Source organism: Homalodisca vitripennis, chromosome 2, assembly GCF_021130785.1.
Source record: "Homalodisca vitripennis isolate AUS2020 chromosome 2, UT_GWSS_2.1, whole genome shotgun sequence".
Classification (NCBI taxonomy): domain Eukaryota; kingdom Metazoa; phylum Arthropoda; class Insecta; order Hemiptera; family Cicadellidae; genus Homalodisca; species Homalodisca vitripennis.
Window position 1 is genome coordinate 49140108 of NC_060208.1, and position 2492 is coordinate 49142599.

The following is a 2492-nucleotide window of genomic DNA, read 5'->3' on the forward strand; positions in this document are numbered from 1 at the left end:
ATGATCGGAATAAGAATGATAAAACGTGTCGTTTAGGACGCCGTAGTTGAAGTACAATATGACTGCCAAAACATGCACGGATAACGTTTTTTTCAGAAGATCAAACAGAGGGGATAATTTCATCAGAAGATAACAGAAGTCCCCAGGAGAATGTAAAGGTCTTCCGTTGACGTGGCGGTTATGACGCCAAGCCCGGACTGAGTCATGAACGACAAGGCTACTGCTGTAGAACAGTGCGGTAAGTGTCATGCTGGCTCTGTAGAAAGAGCAAATCGTAAACAAAACAGTGAGATTTCCTTCAAAATTTGACAGCCCTTCACCAAATGATTCCATTGGACAAAAAAGTACTTGATAGGTTATGAGAAATACGAACGTCAACCAAGAGAAGAGGGATGGACTGGATTGTTCGACTCCAACTGGAAGTCGGCTAAGTGTGTCCCTCAACTTATCGATTGTTTTAAAACTTCTGATCAGATCTCCGCAACTTAGCAACAGCCATCCAACAGCTACTATGTCCACTGCTAAGGATAGAGAATGATGAGTTATAATAAAAATGTTTTCTTTGTACCTACAAATTAAATGTTCTGCAGCACATTTGATGGCAATCAGTGATTGCAGGATGAAGCTGAGCAATGGAACTTTGCAATAAGTAAATTCTAAACTGCCTGAAGTCTCACTAAAAACATTCTTAGAGGTGAATTGGGCCATTATGTAGTTGAACACCATTAAAGGTCGAAAGTTTCTGTAAATACTTGCAATAGGCATTGTGCCACATTAAAATACATAAGATGCTACACACGTAGGCCATAGGATTGCCGCCAACTAATATGCAAACTAAATATTTAAATTCAATTAATAAAACATTCAAAAGCTTTTGGTAAATTACACAGTTTGGTAAGACATTTAAATGTAATTTGAATACACATTACTCGCCATTACTATGCGAAGTTTGTCATAAGACTTTCAAGCAAATAAACCTAATGGTTTGGAATAATAGTGATGTTTAAGATAATTTAAACTATTTAGCTGTTTATTATAGGCATATTTAAGCAGTTTAAATCTAACTGATAACGTTTTTATATTATTATATTTATTACACGTCTCAGGGAACATCTCTTGAAATTTATCGAGTCATTTTATAAAATGATCATACAGCTAATCTACTTTCTTCATTGTAGAGCAAACAGTAGTGAATGGTGAGTATCTACGTCATTTTTTTGTGTTAATGGAAGATAAAATAAAAAGTAAGAAATGGTCTTTGGACAAAATAAGAATCAGATAAATTTTCATTGCAGTAATTTCAACTTATAAGCTTCAACCTAGTTCTCACATCACACACTTTCAATTCACACTCTACACTACACCTTTAACTTTAACTTTAAGTTAAATTTAGTTCAAATTTTAATTATATCCGTGAACCCTTTGAAGACCAAGCTTATCACCTATAGTAGGAGGACGACTGTTATAGTTGCTGAGTACTCCGTGGACGGATCCCGGGTGGAGAGATGTGAGGTAATCAGGGACCTTGGCGTCTTAATCGACTCGTCTTTCGAATTTGGCTCCCACATCAACCACATTTGCTCCAGAGCCTCAAGGTCATTGGGTTTGATTATCCGGACAGTTAAACACGGGCTGAGTACCGGCGCTGCTGCCCTTATGTTCAGGACACTTACTCGCCCGCTGCTGGAGTATTGTTCTGTGGTCTGGTCCCCATACCAACATGGAAATATCAAACAGCTCCAGTCAGTGCAGAGACGCTTTGTGCGATTTCTGGGATGCCGTTCTGGGATGAGGTACTCTGACGTCTCAGTGGACGAGCTGTCGGCTGCGTACGGTCTTCGGAGTCTGGAGTGTAGACGAAGAGTTGCTGATATCTCCTTCCTGTACAGGCTCATAAACTGTCAGATCAATTGCTTCAGCCTACTTGAGATGATCCGGTTTCGCATCCCCACAGGAAAAAGGCAGCAGCATTTGTTCGAGCTGAGTCATGCAGCCAGGAACTACCTCCGACATAGCCCCATCCCACGATTGATGCGACTCGGCAACGACATTAGCTCGTCTGTGGATTTTTTCTCCACATCCCTTCGAGCCATCAAATGCATTGCTTCGGACTCCAGCCCAGACCTGCATTAGTCATCTCTTCTAGTTATAATCATAGTCTTATTGCAATTTCTTTTTTGTTATTAATCACATTATCTATAGTTTTGTTATTCTATGGTGTTGTTATTTATTCGTTTGTGTTGTTATTTATTCGTTTGTTATTCATTGCATTGATTTTTGCCTTGTTATAGTTATTATTAAGTCCGTTGTTCTTGTTCCTTCTGTTATCTAATTCGTAGTACTTTCTAGTCATTGTATTATTAGCATTTGTGGCAGAGTTGTCGGATTTCTTCGTTGTGTAAGTTTTTAAGTATTCAATGTCAGATTTAGTTGTAAGGCATTGCATAACATGTGTGCATAACAGTACATATAGACAGTTAAGCATTTTGTAG

General features: G+C 38.7%; 1 protein-coding gene across 1 annotated transcript; it reads left to right on the forward strand.

Annotated features, from left to right (window-relative positions):
* Nucleotides 1-204: 204 nt before the first annotated feature.
* LOC124355619 lies at nucleotides 205-2133 on the forward strand. Its single transcript, XM_046806781.1, has 2 exons — nucleotides 205-238; nucleotides 1469-2133. The coding sequence occupies exons 1-2, from the start codon at nucleotides 205-207 to the stop codon at nucleotides 2131-2133; spliced, it is 699 nt and encodes a 232-aa protein (XP_046662737.1).
* The last annotated feature ends 359 nt before the right edge of the window (nucleotides 2134-2492 follow it).

Bases quoted from the DNA above. Each gene is read 5' to 3' on its own strand.
- LOC124355619 (XM_046806781.1), top strand. From the start codon at position 205: ATGAACGACAAGGCTACTGCTGTAGAACAGTGCG. The intron at 239-1,468 runs GTAAGTGTCATG...CGACTGTTATAG, and splicing joins TACTGCTGTAGAACAGTGCG to TTGCTGAGTACTCCGTGGAC.